The sequence below is a fragment of the Callithrix jacchus genome, chromosome 9 (assembly GCF_049354715.1).
Source record: "Callithrix jacchus isolate 240 chromosome 9, calJac240_pri, whole genome shotgun sequence".
In the NCBI taxonomy this organism is placed as follows: domain Eukaryota; kingdom Metazoa; phylum Chordata; class Mammalia; order Primates; family Cebidae; genus Callithrix; species Callithrix jacchus.
Genome location: NC_133510.1, coordinates 42,828,697 through 42,847,063, shown reverse-complemented (window position 1 = coordinate 42,847,063; position 18,367 = coordinate 42,828,697). Strand labels below are relative to the sequence as shown.

Sequence of the window (18,367 nt, the reverse complement as noted above, 5' to 3'; positions counted from 1 at the left end):
ATGAATCCTTAATTATAATGCAAAGACCCTATTTCCAAATAAGATTACATACATAGGTATCAAGGATTAGGTGTTGGATAGAACTTTTTAGGGGCACAATTCAACCTGTTATGATGTTCCTCCTGGCCCCACAAAGATTCTTTCCTTCACTCTGCAAAATACATTGACTGAGTCCTAATATTCCCAGAAATCTCAACTCAGTATATCAGCTTTACATTTAGAATCTCATCTAAATAACATTAACTCAAAAGTCTCAATGTCATTATCTGAATCATCTAAACCAGATGTGGGTGAGACTGAGACTGAATGTGATCAACGTGCTTTTATTGGTAGTTCGGTGAAACTAGAAAACAAGTTACTGTTTTCAGAATACAGTGGCAATATGGGCATCACATCCCATCTGAAAGAGAAAATTGGAAGAAATAAAGGGAATCACCAGTTCAAACAAATTTAAAACACGGGAAGGAAAATTCATTAGGTTTCAAGGCCTAAGACTAATCCTGTATGGCTTGGATACTTTGCCCTCTGAGCCCATGCTACAGTTTGGTGAGTTTCTGGACCTATGGCTCTAGTTTGGTTATTGTCTGGGCCTGTGTTTCAGGTCAGTTGCCCTCTGTGCCCAGGACCCTGGCTTGGTTATGTTTCATACTTGCAGTTCTGTTGCCTTCTATGCCTGTGACTCTGCTGGCCTCTGCTTCTGCACCCATGGCTCAAGCTGTGGCTCTGGGCCCATAGCTCTGGGCTTTGCAATCATAGTTCTAACCTCAGGCCCATTCCTCCATTTTTTTTTGTTTGTTTTATTTTGCTTTTTAAGATTAGCACATATTTATAGCTTCCTGGTCTAATAAGCCTACTTCCTCTCTGTAGAATCTCAGCAGTCTGACAGTCATTCTTTATTTCATTTCTTTCTCTTTCATCCTAGGCTTGCTGTATATCTCCTTTATCCTAGACTTGCTATATTTCTCTTAGTATAACATTTTCAAAAACCTTGTGAACCTGCTGAGTTAAGGGAATTTATGCTATTAGACAAATAAGTTATCCACAGATCCTTTTTGGATAACCCTATAAAGTCATGCCTTGAAGATACCACTGCAATAAAGAAAATATTATAGTAAGTGAGTCAGATCAATGTTTTTTTTCCTCAGAGTATAATAAAGTTACATTTAAACTATACTGTAGATTATTGTGTAATACCATTCATGTCTAAAAAATATACCTCCCTTAATTAAAATGCTTATTGCTAAAACATGCTAACAATCATCTGAGCTTTCAGTGATTGTCATAATCCTTTTGTTAGTGAAGGGTTTTGCCTCAGTGTTGATAGCTGCTGTTGATAAGGGTGGTGGTTGCTGAAGGTTCGTGTAGCTATGGCAGTTTCTTAAAATGAAACTGCAATGAAGTTTTGCTACATTGGTTGACTCGTGCTTTCATGAAAGAGTCCTCATTAATGTGCAGTGCTGTGTGATAGCATTTTACCTACAGTAAAGCTTCTTTCAAAATTGGAGTCAGTTCTCTCAAACCCAGCCACTGCTTTAGGTTTATGTAATAATATTCTAAATCCCTAGCAGCCATTTTAACAATTTTCACAGTGCCTCTACGAGAACTAGATACCATCTCAAGAAACTACTTTCTTTGTAAGAAGTAACTCCTTATCTGTTCAGGTGTTATGTGATTGCAGCTGTTCAGTCCCATCTTCAGGCTCTACTTACAATTCTAGTTTTCTTGGTATTTCTACCACATCTGTGATGGAAAGGAATCTTTTTTTTTTTTTCAGTAGTCTTCAACAATGGTCTTAAAATATTCAGTAAACCCTACTGTAAACAGATACGCTGTCATCCAGGCTTTGTTCTTCCATTGATAGAGCACAGGCAGAGCAGCATAATGCTTAAGGGCCCTGGATTTTGTGGATGTTAAATGAGCATTGGCTTCCACTTAAAGTAACCAACTGCATGAGCCCCTAATAAGAGTGTCAGTGTGTCCTTTGAAACGTTGAAATCAGTCATTGACTTCTTCTCTCTGGCTGTGAAAGTCCTGCATAGCATCTTCCAAGAAAAGGATGTTTTGTCTACATTACAGATCTGTTGTTTAGTGTTGCTACCTTCATCCCTAGATCTTCTGGATAACTTGCTGCTTCACCTGTTATTTTTATCTTACAGAGATGGCTTTTTTTTTCCTTCAACATTGTGAACCAATCTCTGATAACTTCAGATTTGTCTTCTGCAGCTTCCTAATCTCTCCTAGCCTTCACAGAATTAGTTATGACTTTGTTCTGAATTAGGCTTTGGCTTACTGGGGAATGTTGTATCTGGCTCAATCTTCTCTCCAGAACACTAAAATCAGCAATAACACTGTTTCACTTTTTTATCCTTTGTGTGTTAACTGGAGTAACACTTTTACTTTTTTTCAAATCTTGTCCTTTACATTCATTCACAATGTAGCTGTTGGCACCAGAGGCCTAGATTTTGGCTGCCCTAAGCTTTTCATATGCCTTTCTCACTAAGGTTAATCATTTCTAGCTTTTGATTTAAAGTGAGAGCCAAATGACTGTCACTTGAACATTTAGTTATTAGAGGGTTATTGATTAGCCTGATTTCAATAATACTGTGTCTCAGGGAATAGAGAGGCTCTAAGAGTGGGGTAGGTCGGGGAATGGCTGGTTGTTCACTCAAAACACATGCAACGTTATTAAGTGTGCCATCTGATATAGGCATGATCTGTGGCACCTGAAAACAATAGTAACATCAAAGATAACTGATCACATATCACTGTAACAGATGAACTAATAGTGAAAAATTTTGAAATACTGTTATAGTTACCAAGATTTAACACAGAGACAAAGTGAGCACACAGCTGTTGGAAAAATGGTGCTGATTCATGGAGGGGAAAAACACATACTGGGGCCAATTAGAGGGTGAAGGATGAGAGGAGGGAGAGGATCCTGAGGAGGGAGAGGATCAGGGAAAACAACTAATGGGTACTAGGGTTAACACCTGTGTGGTGAAATCATCTGTACAACAAACCCCCGACCCAAGTTTTTTAGGTAACCAACCTTCACATGTGCCCCTGAACTTAAAAGCCTTCAGTTTGTAAAAAATGCATTATCTGTGAAGCACAGTATACTGAAGTATAGTAAAATGAATTACATGCACTTAGTGGTTTAAAAAAGCAGAAATTTACGTTATGGAGGTTAGAGTTTTAAAAATCAACATTTTGGCAGGGTCATACTGCCTCCAAATGATTTAGGGGGAATACTACTTTACCTCTCCCAGCTTCTATTAGTGCCTGATATTCTTCAGCATGTGGCAGCATGACTCCATCCTCTCTCTTTCTTCACATGCCTTTCTACTCTCTCTGTCTCAAATCTCCCTCTCCTTTCTTTTATAAGAATACAAATAATTGGATTTTGGGCCCATCCTAAGTCCAGGATGATCCCATCTTATGTTTCCTAAGTAGTTGTGTCTACAAAGATACTATTTCCAAATAAGGTTACATTCACAGCTACCAGGTTTAAGGACTTGGACAAACCTTTTAGGGGAATCATTATTCAACCCCACTACAAGTACCACTTTTAGTGTATTTAAATATGTGAAGGCAAATAATACTACAGCCAGAAAAACTCATTATGTAGATAAATGACAAGAACATTAAAAAGTGATTTTTAGTATTCAGCCATTTTCCTTTTTCTTTTATTTGATCAAAGTTTAAAATGTATTGAGAAGCTGCAGTATTAGAAAGTTCCTTTCTGCATCTGGGGTTAAAATATAATAAAACTTTGGAGACCAGATTTAAAATGGGAGAAGTCATAAAATAAGAATTCTAGGGGGTTTTAGATTCTTACTGATTGGAAGGTTTGTAGGTTTTTTGCATATGTAGGTTATAGGCCTTTTCTTTGACATTCAGTGACTAGAAATGGTTTCTTGCTGTAATCACAAAATATGGAGGATTGGTTGTAATTGTCTCATACAAGTAGACACAGCTGTTCTTAGGATTGCAAACTTTGTCTTCTCTTCCTTCCTCCCTCCTGCCTCTCCTTTTTCCCTCCTCCTTTCTCCCTCTTTCTCCTTCCCTCCCTGTCTTTCCTTTCCTTGATCTTTTTCTGCATCGTTTTCTTCCTTCTTTCTCTATTTTTTTTCCTCCTGTGCTTGGCCTGAGTTAGTTTTGAGCAAGGAACAATAAATGGAAAACATTTGGTAGTGATAAGTGCTATGAGAAAAATAAAGCATGATTAGTGGATAGTGATCAGTGGTGTACTATTTTATGTAAGAGTGGTCAGGAAAAGTGTCTCTGGTAAGATAATTTTTGAGCAGGATCTAGAGGAAGTGGACATGCAGTATCTGGGGGAAATAGCATTTGAAGTACAGCAGCAAATAGCAAATATAGTGAGTGTAATAGTCTTACACTTTTAATAGCACACCAATACTTTTTAATGACTAATGTCATTATTCAGAGCAAGAGATACTGAGTGATTACACTATAATTGAAATGGTTTACATTTATTTTCAATTTGTAACTAAGTAGGCCAAATAATATATTCTTCTTTAGTTTCACCTAAGGCATCTAGGTTAATTTGCTTTGCTTTAGGTTAATTAACTCTAATTTCTAATATTTCTGAACTTTTTTGGTAGTTTATTCCATTTTTAAATTAGTAATAGGTATTATCAAGAGAGAAATAAAAGGTAATATTTGAACAGATAGGTTTAAAAAATGTTGGTTTTAATGTAGGTAAACAGATTACATATAAGTTTGTCAGAGGTTTTAATATTTAAATATATGTTGTTAATTTTTACAGTTTGACCATGATAGCCTATTTTATATTAGCTTTTCTGTTTTATAAAGCACACTCTGGGTAACACTAGTGTATGTGACTGCATATGTCCCCAGGGTAGAATATATGCATCCCAAGAACTGCCTATGATGATCCACTAGGTTATAAATATAAAATGGCAGAATATCTTTTTGTTTACTTTTTAAAATCTTGAGCAGTGGGAATAAAACTATGCTAATATTTCATATGGATTGGTGCTTTTGCCTTACCCTAGGTCCTTATATGAAACAGTAACATATGATTTGTGAAATGACTTGACATGAATGGGAGTTCCAAAGTGATGAGTTTTAGTGATACCTTCTTTTGTTTGCTTTTTATAGTGTAGTACAATAAATGAATTTTCTTAAAGGTAATTGGATTTAGTTATTATTATCTAGTTTTAATTAAAATAGCTCCCACAAAAATAGGAAACTATATTAAAATAGATTGTTGCCATGAAACATGGATTGATAACCATACTAACAAAAATCTGTATTTATGACAATTGCTGTTGATTCTTTATGATTAGGTAGTTGAGTAAATTGTGATTTAGGTGTAATATGAGAAGATAAAGGACTTACCAGAAAAAAATAACTAGATGTTGATAATGAAATGACACCTGTTTCATCAATAAAGTATAATAAAAGAGGGGAACTGATGAAAAAGCAAGTGGTAGTAGTAAATGGACTAGAACTATGAGCATTCTCTTTTATCTTAAATATAGTTGAAACTTAATTTTCTCTCAAAGCTCCTTCTGGTGACAGTGTATTTATTCTTTGCAGTCATTCATGGTGGGTCACAAGCTGACAGAGGCAGTGCCAGTTGCAGCTGTCTTCTGCTTGTCACCTTAGGCAGTGACAGCCAGCAAGCCGATGTCAGAAGGGGAGTATGTGGAATATTGTGTAGGGGATTTATGAAATTCATCACTCCAACCAACCTGGCATTAGTATAATAAATTCCACTTGATTGAGATATATTCTTTATGTCACTAGATTTAATTTGCTAATATTTAGGATTTCAGGTTTTTTTATTTGTAAAAGATTTAACTCATAATTTTCTTTTTTTCTAAATAACTTTGCAGATTTTAGTATAAGGGATATGTTGTCCAAATAAAATATGGTGGGGAGTATTCCTTCTTTTCCAGACATATCTGTTAATTTTTTTCTTAAATGTTTGTTAAAATTCACCTATAAGTTGTCTGTGTAGAGATTCCTTGTTGCCTGGAGAATGTTTTGTATATGTTTTTTTTTTTAAGTTAATGCATGTTCAGTTTCTTTAACATATATAGAACTATTCAAATTTTGTAATTCTTGTTTTAGTTTTGGTAAATTGTGTTTTTTATTTTAGTGGTTTTAAAATTTCATGTAAAATTTTATAATATTTTGTACTATCTTTTTATTTTAAAAAATTTGTAGATTATATAATGTCCTGCATTTGTGCCTGATGTTGGAAGTTTTGTGGGTTTTTTCACTTCATTATCATCTTACTACTTGTTTCACTTTTTTTCTCATCCGTAGTCTGCATTTCTGTTTCACTGTCTTTTGGTTTCCTAATCCTGTTTCTGGCTTTCTTTCATCCGTTTATGTTATCTATTGAGTTATTAATAGTACATAAACGGATGAAAGAAAGCCAGAATTTCTGTTTTATGGATTCCAGTTTTCTGGTGAGAATCTCTATCTTACTCATTTTTCTCCATTTCTCTTCCATTTTTTGGATGTGTTAATAACTCTTACATACATTTTAAAAACTCTTTAATAACTAGTATCTAAACCACCTACGGACCTATTTTATCTGTTTTCTATGTGTGCGTATATGTGTGAGGGGGTGTGTGTGTGTGTGTGTGTTCCTTTTTGGTTTTGTCTGTTATCTCTGAAAATTTTGTTTTGGAAGCTGGACATTATATTCGAAACACTGGAAAGACTGTAGGATATTAAGAATTTCCAAAGAGAGTTCATCCTTTCCTGTCCTAGTAGGTAGGATTGGGGGCTAATCACCTTGTTCCGGTGGGTTTCAAACTTTGGGATGTATTAGAAATGTAGATGCCAAGGCTTGTTGCAGTGACACAGGGTCTCCCATCTCTTGATCCAGGCCGAGAATGGTCAAATGCCCCAAGGGAAGAGCACCTTTGCCTTGTGCCTTGTGTTATCCTACCTCTCAGCATGTTTTTCCTTTTTCTATTGTTTCCCCTTAATTCCTCATTGCCTCAGTGTTCCCCATTCCTTTAAGCAAAGCTCATATATACATATATATCTTTTCTCTTTGATTCCAGCTGTAGCATTGATGTGCCACAAACCACTCAATCCTTCATGGAAGCAACAGTAGGCTATGATTTTATTCTGAAAACAAAACAGAAGGAAAAACTCCTGACTTTATTTTTTCTTTCTTTCAGGAAAAACATAAACAAGAATTGGAAGACATGAGAAAAGCTGGTCACGAAGCCCTCAGCATTATTGTGGATGAATATAAGGTAGAGGCTTGAGAGTGTTGTTTCTTTTATTAAACCTTGGATAACTTTAGTAAAAATTGTACACATGTAGGTATATGCAAACATATACAAATTATATGTGTAGTCTTATTTTGGCATAGAATTTCTTTCCATTGAGCAATAAATGTTCATTGAAAGAGTACTTTGTGTATTACAAAGGAAATGTTAGACATTGGTCTACGTTTGAGATATGATATCAGCAGATGAAGAAATTGAATACAAAATACTATAGAATTACTTGCTAGATTATCTTTTTTGTCTCTGCTGTGTGCCAGGAAAAAATTAAGGTATGATATATATTGAAAAAATATTACAGCTTTTTGCTTTCCTTAAATAGATTTGGGTACACTTAAGCAATAACAAAAATTATAATAGGTGTCAATATCACTGATAGACAGTAAAACTTTAAAATTATTTTAAAAATTGTTTGATTCTATGCCTGCATAAACTGAATTATGTAAAGCACATTGAGCATTTAATATCAAATGTTTATTTCCCTTTAAACTTCATGTTAGATCGTTTTGCTTTTTCAAGTTATGAAGGAATACATTTTTTTTGAAATAAAATTCAAATAATTCTCCCCAGAAGAAACCAGTACATTCTTCTAAGAGATTTCTCCATCCATTTTTATATATTTATATGCTCATAGCATGCTATATAGTTTTGATTTGATTTAAAAAATGTTATCTAACTAAATTTACTCTTTCTGTATTTACTCACTGACTTGGAGATATTTTCATGTCAGTACATATAAGCTTATCCTGTTTTTGTTACTCGTCTATAGTTTTCATAGTATAAACATACCGTAATTTGTTTGACCATGCACGTGTAGACATTGAGTTTTTTTATTGTTCATTATAACAATAAATATAAAAACTTTGCCCTATTACAGTTAGAATATGGTAGTTTTTGTGTTGATTAAACTTACTCACTAGACTCGATAGAAATTGATGTCATTTTAGTTAGTTGATAATTTAGTGTCAAAAGCTTCCTTAAGAAATCATTTGGATAAAGTAGGAAAAGAAGTAAATCCAGGATTAAATGAAAAGTGTTTACTTTTTTTTTTAACCTAGGGTATTAAAATAGTCTACTAGATATGTCTTGGGACATGAAAGGTTATTTTTGTGACCATGCCCAACATAGTAGCTGACGTTCATTATTAAAAAGGTCATCAAAAAATGTATGATTTTGTCCAGGCACAGTGACTCATGCCTGTAATCCCAGCACTTTGGGAGGCCTAGGCGGGCAGATCACCTGAGGTCGGGGGTTCCAGACTAGCCTGGCCAACATGGTGAAACTCCGTCTCTGTTAAAAATATAAAAATTAGTGAGGTTTGGTGGTACACACCTGTCATCTTAGCTATTTGGGAGGCTGAGGCAGAAGAATCGCTTAAACCTGGGAGACGGAGGTGGGAGTTACCCGAAATTGCGCTATTGCACTCCAGCCTAGGCAACAAGACTGAAACTCCATCTCAAAAAGAAAAAAAAGTCTAATTTTTATAGCATTGATTTTTGGCTCTTTTATAATTAAAATTTTTTTTTCTATTAATATAAACCAGTTTTACAGTTACTGAGTTGAGGAAAAGTTCTATATTATTGTAGTATTGAGTTTCACATCTTCTTTTATCCCTAACGCTGAGGGTAGGAAGAATTAAAATACAGTTGGCCTAATATATTTGCAGGTTCAATAACCATGGATGAGAAATTTTGGGGGAAGAAAAGGAATAAAAATAACAGTACAACAGTGAAAAGTAACAAATTACTCGCTATCTACAAAAAAGAGAAGCATATGATAACATAATTATTACATGAACTTCACATGCCTGAATCTAGAATGGGGAAAAAACTCATTCTTCTTCTTGTTCTGTAATGTACCACAAACAATCAACACTTACATTATGATTTTTTCTATTTGAATTATCTTTTTTCCATATTATTATGAAAGCTGATTCTCAATATATTTTAGAATACCTTGCTTGCAAAATTTCACTACAACCAATATATCTGATAATATTTCTCCTCTGAGTACTATAATATTAATGTACAAGATGTGGAATTCAACAAATCAGTGTGGAATAAATGTTCATTGTTGTAAACGTATTTATATCCTTTGACTACAAACCAACTATGAGCTATGAAATAAAAAATTAAATATAACTTTGTGAGCAATTTGATTCAATTCCTAATCCATTTTTACAAGGCAACCATAAAATCGGAAAATTTTACATTTCTCTTTAACGGAGTGCTAAATAATGACACTGGACAAATAGATAAAATGAATAGCTCTTAACCAAGTTTCTTCAAAATTACATTTATAAATTCTAGAGTAGTTTTCACTTATGATTTTAACCTTCTTAGTTGCCTATATTGAAATTTATAACAATAAATATATTTGTAGCAAAGAAAATATTGTGGAGCTAGAACTAAAAAAGTATTTAAAACATCATATACTAATCTGTTTAGAAAAATATCTACACACATTCACAATAATAAGACAAGTAATTTTTCATTAATATTTTTAAAGCTGTATTTTACTGTAATATATGAAAATATGGTAGATGATTTAATAATTATTAGGTATTTAGAAAGGAAACCTAAATATATCTAGTTGCTATTGCTAACAGAAGTGTGAACATTCTCTTTGCATTTATTCATTTATTTCAACAAATATTGATTACCTTATTTATGCCAAGGATTGTCAATACAGCAGTGAGCAAAATATTCAAATCCTTGTTCCATTGGGATATATGTTTGACTCTACACTCCGTAACTACATACGATATTCAGGAAGGCAGGAACTTAAAATCATAAGCATTCCTTGACATTTCAATTTTCAGGGCTTCACACTTTTACTTCTCCCTCCCCTGTAGGCGTTTTATTCAAATATGCAACTGAAATAGAAAAATCTGCTACTATCTCACCACTAGTCCTAGCTCCTGGGGATCTTACATCCTTCTACTTATCCTGGACTAAATGTAATCAATCACTTTTTTCCTGTCCAAATTGAGTTGAAATATTGTTGGGAAGTTTGAAAAAAATATTGTCTTAGAAAAGAAAGTGGAAACTACCAAGTAAAGTAAAACAAAAATGAAAAAAATCTAAACTGTAATGCATAGAAAGATACCTTATCTTTATATAAACTTTTGCTTCCAGAAATATGAAGACATACCTTTTGATATTTTTTCTACTTAGTACAGATTAAAAAATAACCTTGGGTATTTTATATAAAATATAGTTTCTGAAATAAGTCCCTGAAAATAAGACAGAAACAGGCAGACTAGTTAGAAACCATGAGACCCTAGTAACTACATGGTAATGGGTTCCCTGGATTTTCTTTTTACCTTTTTGTCCCATCAAAGTATTAGAGAAAGCGAGTAACCCAGAAATAGCAATGCTCACTAAAAATAAACCTCAAGAAAAGCTTACTCTCTCTAATCAAAAGCCTCCACCTAATAAGACAGAAAACTATTAGATAATAGCCATTCTCCTTCCACCAAACACCATAGGAAAAAAAAAATACAACCTCACCCCTAACTCTGCCAATGAAGGCTGGTTAGAGAGAGAACTTAGATTTTCACTCTTACCAGGTTATAAATGAGGAACTCTTCTGTCTCCTCACTGGGTGGTGGTAAAGAAGGTGGAGCAGGGAACTAGGAGGACTTTTTTTCATGCTGGGCAATGAGTCCCCTTCCCACAAGTGTCAGGATAGGCCACTTAGGAAGCTAGACTTCTACGCTAACTTGGTGTTGATGAGGTGTTCCTTCCTTTCTGTGTTGGGAGGTATCAAGGGATATCTAATGGGAGTCAAGACTGCATTACTGCTTAATAGTAATGAGGCCACTCTTCTGTGGTTTCAGTGGATGTTATGTGGGGAACAGTAATGTGGCACCCTTACTCTTTACAGCCAGATTGGTATCAGCAGAGGCCTAGTGGGAGGCTGAACTCCCAGCCATGTCCAGCAATAACAAGGAGGTCCCCTTGTTCCCTGTACCCTGAGTACTAGTAGAGCCTAAGTTGAGTACCTGGACTTCCACCCTACCTGGAGGTTTTCCTTTTTCTCTGCTGGAGTGATGTCCTGCCAGAAAAAGTCTCCTGAAACATGATTTTAAATGTCCAGATTTCAATTAAAAATACTTATATCAAGAACCAAGAAAATTTTGTCTTGAATGAAAACTAAAAAGGACAACAGATGTTGAACTGAGCTGATTCCAATTTTAGAATCATCTGACAAGAATTTTAAGTATCTGACAAGGATTTTAAATCATTAATTGCAAAAATGTTTTAGTAAGTGATTATGAACTTTCTTGAAACAAATGAAAAATAGAAAATATCAGCAAGTGTCAGCAAAGTGGTAGATTGTGTAAAAAAGAACCAACTGGCAATTTTAGAAGTAGAAATGTAATAACCAAAATAGAAAACTCAGGTGGGCCCAATAGTGGAATGGAGGAAGTAAGGAAAGAATCAGTACATTTGAAAAAAGTAGAATTCACCCAATTTGAACAGTGTAGAGAAAACAGTCTGAAAAAAAAACGAAAAGGGGTTTAGGAATTTGTGGGATTGTAATGAAAGACCTAAAATTCATGTCATCCAAGTTCTGGAAGGAGCAGAGAAAGAGGGCAGAACTTAAAAACCTTCAAAGAAAGAGTAACTCAAAATTTTCCAAATTTGGCAAAAGACACAATATTGCGTATTTCAGAAGCCAAATGAACTGCAAATATGATAAAGACAAAAACAAACAAAATCCATGTCAGTACCCATTATAATGATTAATTTATGTGTTCTCTTGACTGGGCAATGGTTTCTAGATATTTGGGCAAATTTTATTAATGTTTTTGTGAGGATTTTTAAAAATTCGTATAAGATTAACATTTCCATCTGTGAACTTTGAATATAGCAGATTTCCCTCCCTAATATAGGTGGGCAACATCCAGTCATTGAAAGGCCTTAATGGAACAAAAACTGACCTTCTCTGAACAGGAAAGGATCTGCCAATAGACTGCCTTTGGACCCAAGCTGCAACATTAGTTCCCTTCTGGGTCTCCAGCCTGTCAGCCTTGTTTGCAGAGTTTGAACTTGCTAGCCTCCATAATTACATGAGCCAGTTTCTTAGAGTAAGTTTATATAGTTGTACATACATGGATTTGTTTCTCTGGAGACCTTAATATACACATAGTTAAACTTTCCTCAACCAAAAATTGAAAAATCTTGAAAGCAGCCAGAGAAAAATGGCATTTTACCTATAGGAGAGTAACAGAAATATGATAGATGTTTCATCAGAAACTATGGAGGTCAAAGGAAATGGAAAAAGTGCTGAAAAAAATATTTTTTAACCTGGAATTTTGTATCCAACCCATATTTGTTCTTTAATTTCTTTGTCATTGAATAACTTATTTTTAGTGACTACAATTACTGAGACTTATTTTATGGCATAGCCTCTGATCTATCCTGTGAATTTGAGATGAATGTATATTCTGCTATAGTTAGGTGGAGTCTACTCTAGATATCTGTAGGCATAGATGGTTTGTAGTGTTGCTTAGGTTTTCTCTATGCTGCAGATAATTTGCCTAATTTTTCTAGCCTTTATTTAGTGTGAGGTGGTGAAATCTCTAAATATTATTATTGAATTGTTTATGTTACTTTTAATTCTGTCAGTTTATGCTTCATATATTTTTTGGACATTTTTGTTAGTTGCATATATGTTTTTACTTGTTACATCTCAATGTTAGTTTGTTTTCTGCTATAAAGAACTACTAGAGACTGGGTTATTTATAAAGAAAAGAGGTTTAATTGCCTCACAGTTCTACCTGGCTTACAATTGTTGCAGAAGGTGAAGGAGACACAAGCACCTTCTTCTTAAGATAGCAGAGGAGGGAGGGAGGGAGAGAGTAAGAGAGTATGCACCCGAGCTTGAGTGTGTGAGAGAGTGCAAAGTCAGAAACGCCACACTTTGAAACTATCAGATCTTATGAGAACTCAGTATCATGAGAACAGCATGCTAGAAATCTGCCCCCATGATCCAGTCACCTCCCACCAGGTCCCTCCCCTGACACATGGGAATAGCAATTCAAGATGAGATTTGAATGGGGACATAAAGCCGAACCATATCATTCTGTCCCTGTCCCTTCCCAAATCTCACGTCCTTCTCACATTTCAAAATATAGTCATAACTTCCAAAGTCCCCCAAGGTCTTAACTCATTCCAGTATCAACCCAAAGTCTAAGTCTAAAATGTCATCTGAGACAAGACATGTCACTTCTGCCTATGAGCCTATAAAATCAAAAGCCAGTTAGTTACTTCCAAGATATATTGGGAGTACAGGCATTGGTAACTACTTCCAATCAAAGTAGTAGAAATGGCTAAAACAAAGTGGCTGCATGCTCCATGTAAGTGTGAAATCCAGCAGAGCAGTCATTAAATCTTAAAGCTCCAAAATAATCTATTTTGACTCCATATTCCATATCCAGGGCATGCTGATGCAAGAGGTGAGCTGCCAAGGCCTTGGGCAGCTCTCCCCCTGTGGCTCTGCAGGGTACAGTCCTGTGGCAGTTCCATAGGCTGGAATTGAGTGCCTGCAGCTTTTCCAGGCATACAGTGCAAGCTGTCAGAAAATCTGCCATTCTGGGGTCTGGAAGATGGTAGTTCTCTTTTCACAACTAGGCAGTGTCCCAATGGAGACTATGTGTAGGGAATCCAACCCCATATTTTCCTTCTGCACTTCCCTAGTAGAAGGTCTCTATGAGGTCTCCGCCTCTGCAGCAAACTTCTGCCTGGACATCCAGGTGTTTTCAAACATCCTCTGAAATCTAGGCAAAGGATCCCAAACCTTAGTCCTTGATTTCTGTGCACTTGCAGGCCCAACACCATGTTGAAGCTGCCAACACTTGTGGCTTACACCCTCTGAGGAAATGGACCAAGCTGTACCTTGGCACCTTTTAGCTACAGCTAGAAGAGAGTGTCTAGGACACAGTGTGCCATATCCAGATTCTGCATAGCAGAATGGGCCATGAGACAAGCCCACAAAACCATTTTCCCCTACTAGACCTCTATGTCTATGATAGGAAGGGCTGCCATGAAGATCATTAAAATGCCCGGAAGACATTTTCCCCATGGTTTTGGCTGTAAATATTCAGTTCCTTGTTACTTATGCAAATTGCTGTTGCCAACTTGAATTTCTCCCCAGAAAATGTTTGTTTGTTTCTTTGTTTGTTTTTGTTTTCTATTGCGTGGTCCTTCTGCAAATTTTCCAAACTGTTATGTTCTGCCTCCCTTTTAAATATAGGTTCCAATTTGAGGCCAACTCTTTTTGAATGTCTGACTATACACTTTCAGAAAAAGCCAGGCCACTTCTTGAATGCTTTGCTGTTTAGAATTTCTTTTGCCTGATAGCCTAAATCATCTCTTCCAGTTCTGCTTTCCACAAATCTCTCGGGCAGGGGCAAAATGCCATGAGTCTCTTTGTTAAAGGAAATCAAGAGTGACCTTTGCTCCAGATCCCAATAAGTTCCTCATCTCCCTCTGAGACTACCTCAGCCTGGACTTAATTGTTCATATCAGTGTCAGCATTTTGGTCCAAACCATTCTACAAGTCTCAAGAAAGTTCCAAACTTTCCCATATCTTCCTGTCTTCTCCTAAGCTCTCCAAAGTGTCCCAAACTTCATTTGTTATTCATTTCCCAGGTTGCTTGATTTTTCAGGTATCCTTATAGCAGTGCCACACTCCCAGGACCAATGTTTTGCATAAGTCAATTTTCACACTGTTATAAGAGCTACCCCAAATTGGGTAATTTATAAAGAAAAGAGATGCAATTGACTCACAGGTTCACATTGCTGGGAGACCTCAGAAAACATAATCATGGCAGAAGGCAAAGAGAAGCAAGCACCTTCCTCACAAGAGAGCAGGAGAGAGAGATAGTGAGGTGGAAAGAGCCACACTTTTAAGCCATCAGATCTCGGGAGAACTCACTATCATGAGAATAGCATGGAGGAAATCACCCCCATGATCTCACCACTTCTGGCCAGGTCACTCCCCTGACATGTGGGGATTACAATTGAAGATGAGATTTGGGTGATGACACAAAGCCAAGTCATATCACGATGGTTCACTTTCTTCTTATTTTTTTTAATCTCTAGTAAGTTTTTTTTTGTTATAAAATCTATGTTTTTCTGATATTTAATATAACCACTGCCATTCTATATTGGTGGTAGTTTGTATAGCATGAGTCCCCAATGCCCAGGCTGTGCACAGGTGCCATTTTGGGGTCTGTTAGGAACTGGGTTGCGTCGCAGGAGGTGTTGGTGGGCAAGCAAGCATTACTGCTCGAGCTCTATCCCCTGTCAGATCAGCAGCTTTATATCCTTATAGGCATGCCAAACCCTGTGGTGTACTGCACATCTGAGAGATCTAGGTTGTATGCTTCTTATGAGACTCTAACTAATGCCTGATGATTTGAGGTGTACCAGTTTCATCCTGAAACGATCCCCTTTACCCCAGTCTGCAGAAAAATTGTCTTCCATGATACCGGTCCCTGGAGCCAAAAAGGCTGGGGACTGCTGTATATGGTTTCCCATCCTTTTACTTTGAACCTATTTGTGTCTTTGAATATGAGGTTTGTCTTTCATACAAATAGAATGATATGCATATTAAACAAATGCTTTTTAAATCAGTTAAGAGAATCAGCATCCAATTATGCTGTCATTTAAAATTATCCTTATAATTACTGATCTCTCGATGTCAGTGAGTTCTGCATCCATGAATTGAACATTGTATTCATGAGATGAGAAATCCATGAGATGAGGGCCAAATTTTTGTATCTGCAGGTTTCTCAGGGCCAACCGTGGTGCTTGAACATTCTCAGATTTTTGTATCCTCAATGGTCCTGTAATCAATCCCTTTGGATATCAAGTAGCACCATTACCTTTACTGTCATGCTGTGTTTTTTTCACACAGATCAAATTATTGTCTGGAGCTACTTGCATTAGTGTGAAGAACTTCCTTTAGTATTTATTTTGTTCTTCAAATTTTATGTTTTTAGGTCTTAGATTTAAGTCTTTAATCTATCTTGAGTTTATTTTTGTGTATGGTGAGAAATAGAAATTCAGATTTGTTCTTCTATATATGGATATCCAGTTTTCCCAGCACCATTTACTGAATAGGGTGTCCTTTCCTAAACTTATGTTTTTCTATGCATTGTCGAAGATCAGTTGGCTGTAAGCATTTGGCTTTATTTCTGGGTTTATTTACATTGGTCTAAGTATCTAATTTTATGCCAATAACATACTGCTTTGGTTACTCTAGCTTTGTAGTATAATTTGAAGTTGGGTAAATACACCTCCAGATTTTTTTTTTTCCCTAGAATTGCTTATATGGGCTCTTTTTTGGTTACATATGAATTTTAGGATTATTTTTTCTCTTCTGTGAACAATTATATTGGTATTTTGATGTTAATTCCATTGTATCCATAGATTGCGTTGGGCAGTGTGGTCATTTTAATGATACTGATTCTTCCAGTCCATAATTATGGGATATATTTTCATTTATTTTTGTTATTAAAGCTTTATTTTAGCAGTGTGTTGAAGTTCTCCTTGTAGAGATCTTTCATGTCCTTGGTTACATATATTCCTGGGCATTTTAAATTTTTTTGCAGCTATTGCAAATGGGATTGAGTTTATTTCGTTATCACCTTGGTTGTCCTTGGTGCTACTGATATGTGTATGTTGATTTTGTAACTGGGACTTTACTGAATTCATTTATCAAATCTAGGAGTTTTTTGGAGGAGTCTTTAGGGTTTTCTAGGTATGCAGTTATGTCATTTGCAAACAGAGATAGTTTAAATTCCTACTTTCCAATTTAGAGTTCCTTCCTTCCTTTCTTTCTCTTGTCTTACTGCTCTGGCTAGGACTCCCAGTACTGTGTTGAATAGAGGTGTTGAAGATGGGCATCCTTGTCTTGTTTCAGTCTTAGAGGAAATACTTTAAAATTTTCCCCCTTCAGTATGATGCTGGCTGTGGTTCGGCATGCATGGCTTTTATTACTTGGAGGAATGCCTCTTCTGTGCCTAGTCTGTTGAGGTCCTTTAGTTTCTATTGTAAGTTTTATCTCTTAACAATGAATTTGTATATTTTTCTACTTGCATTTCTTAAAGTTACTATTTTTTTTAAAAAATATAAGATTGTAGACAATTTTTTTGTTGGTTGATTTTATCACTTTGAATATGCCATCTCATTGCCTTCTATCCTATATATGAGAAGTAAGCTATTAATCTTTTTCGGATTCTCTTGTGCACAATGAGTTATTTTTATCCTGTTTTCAAATTGTCTGTTTTTCACTTTTAGTATTTGGCTGTGATGTGTCTGGGTGTGTGTTATTTATTCTACTTGGAAGTTATGGAGCCTCTTATATGAGTAGATTGTTTTTCATCAATTTAGGGAAGTTTTCAGCCATTCACATTTTTTCTCCTACTTCTCTTTTCCAGTGTGTTACTTTCATTACGTATGTATTAGTCTGCTTAATGGGGGGTCTCACATGATTTTTAGGCTCTGGTCATTTTTATTCATTATATATCCTTTGTTTTTCAGATTTTATGATCTTTATCAATAGTTCTTAAGGTTTACTGATTCTTCTCACAACTGAAATCTTACTAATACAAACTTCCATACATTTTTTGAATAATTGACTCTCAATATGTTGTAAGCTTTTGATCAATTTCCAGAGACTTTGAATTACTGCTTTGCCAGTTTGCCCTGTGATATGGTTTGACTGTGTCCCCTCCGAAATCTTATCTTGAATTGTAGTTTCCATAATTCCCACATGTCGTGGGAGGGACTCAGTGGAAAGTGATTGGATCATGTGGCAGTTTCCCCATGTTGCCCTCATATTAGTGAGTGAGTTCTCACAAGATCTGATGCTTTTATAAGTGTCTGGCCTGTCCTCTGTTTGCAGTTCTCCAGCCCGCCACCTTATGAAGAAGGTGCATTGTTTCCCTTTTACGTTCTACAATGATTGTATGTTTCCTGAGGCCATATCAGCTATGTGGAACGTTGAGTCAGTTAAACTTATTTTCTTGATAAATTATCCAGTCT

General features: G+C 35.7%; 1 protein-coding gene across 21 annotated transcripts in view; it reads left to right on the top strand.

The window, feature by feature from the left end:
• CCDC91 (coiled-coil domain containing 91) overlaps nt 1-18,367 on the top strand; it is a 366,252-nt gene that overhangs the window by 162,349 nt on the left and 185,536 nt on the right. For all 21 annotated transcript variants that reach the window (XM_078339017.1, XM_078339026.1, XM_078339025.1 and 18 more), the window contains one exon: nt 7,194-7,271. In XM_078339017.1, coding sequence (XP_078195143.1) covers nt 7,194-7,271 — 78 coding nt within the window. The remainder of the gene's footprint in view (nt 1-7,193; nt 7,272-18,367) is intronic.